This window comes from Physeter macrocephalus, chromosome 21 (genome assembly GCF_002837175.3).
Source record: "Physeter macrocephalus isolate SW-GA chromosome 21, ASM283717v5, whole genome shotgun sequence".
NCBI classification, from domain to species: Eukaryota; Metazoa; Chordata; class Mammalia; order Artiodactyla; family Physeteridae; genus Physeter; species Physeter macrocephalus.
Window position 1 is genome coordinate 26886697 of NC_041234.1, and position 1641 is coordinate 26888337.

At 42.0% G+C, this 1641-nt stretch overlaps 1 protein-coding gene across 1 annotated transcript in view; it reads right to left on the reverse strand.

Annotated features, from left to right (window-relative positions):
* The window catches only part of EFHC2 (EF-hand domain containing 2), a 159068-nt gene that overhangs the window by 124378 nt on the left and 33049 nt on the right, over positions 1 to 1641 (reverse strand). Inside the window, 1 exon segment of the mRNA XM_024116470.1 lies at positions 369 to 519. Within this exon segment, the coding sequence (XP_023972238.1) occupies positions 369 to 519 (151 nt within the window).

Genomic DNA, 1641 nt, shown 5'->3' on the forward strand with positions numbered 1-1641 from the left:
ACCGGCCTGCCAATGCAGGGGACACGGGTTCGAGCCCTGGTCCGGGAAGATCCCACATGCCGCGGAGCAGCTAAGCCTGTGCACCACAACTACTGAGCCTGCCCTCTAGAGCCAGGGAGCCACAGCTACTGAACCCGCGTGTCTAGAGCCCGTGCTCCACAACAAGAGAAGCCACTGCAATGAGAAGCCCCGCACACCACAACGAAGAGTAGCCCCTGCTCGCCACAACTAAAGAAAGCCCGCGCCCAGCAATGAAGACCCAACGCAGCCAAAAATAAATTAAAAAAAAAAAAAAAAGCGTGAGAAAGATAGTATATAAAGGCAGTAGTTAGAAGTGAAAGAACCATAACTCTGCTTTAAATAGATACATCGAGGCCGTCCGTTATTTTTCAATGCTGGTTCATTTACTTGAATTGTGTCATCTACAAGGTAGAAGTAGATTTTATAGCATCTTATTCTATAGTTTTCTTGAATTTTATCAGGCACTTCATCTTCTAAATAGGCAGCAAAAAATAATACCTGTTGGACTCATAATTAGAAACTAAGAAATGAAAAAAATTCAGCGAACTTAAAATCAATAAAGCTACTGCCTGTATGCTTTTTGTTAACATAAAGAAAAAATTTGAGGAAATTTTTGCAAGAAGACATTCTACACATCAGGTATGAGAACGGATATACAGTCTAGGTTACAGTATATAAAGATTATTTTATATTTTCATCATTGTCTAGTTAGAATGAGGAAATGATATTCAAGCAATAAATCCATCATTCAGCTCCACCATAAACTGAACTAGCGTCTGTCTTTGGAATTTCACAGTGGGATTCCATATGTATGTGTTACAGACAAAATAATATTCTTTCCCACAAGACGAATATAAGTTTTGTCATTTTTTTCTCATTAAAAATACCACAAAGCTACCTTGGTTCTAGGATAAAATTATTCTCATCTCTGGTCCTGCTGATTGCTTGCCTTGAGGCAATTCAAACAGGCGGAGCTGCAATTCTTCCAATGCACTGGAGACCCCACCCTACACTTCTTCAGGAACCTCAAAGAGCCTAGCTCAATGCTAGACCCAGCCTCATCTTATTGTGTGTGTCGGGGTGGGGGTGGGGGTAGACGTGGGTAGGAGAGGTGGATTCTAAAGTAGTTACGGTAAAAATCAGAGAGGGTCAAAAATACCCTTGAAAATTCCTTAACTACTTTGGAAAACTGCCTTTCAGTAAGTACAACACAGCCTGTTTTTCTCCCATGTTGAAGCAGAAGACTGACTGCCTCTTCAGTTGAAGACCAGTTGAAATAGCTTCCTTAGGTTTAGGTGCCATGTTGTATGAATAATACATACCTTTCACCATTAGAATCACTCTCAACACAATGACCTGCTTACACACACTAAGAAAGACATGGTAATTGAGGACAATTGAAGGAACAGTAGATTCAGGCTACCATTTCAAGCTTGGCCTGGGGCACAGGCTCCTTCAGAGCTCCATTTTAATACTTCCTTTACTCTCATTTTTGTTCAATTTTTATAATTAAAGTTGCAAAAGTGGACTTCCCTGGTGGGGCAGTGGTTGAGAATCCGCCTGCCGATGCAGGGGACACGGGTTCATGCCCCGGTCCGGGAAGATCCCACATGCCGTGGA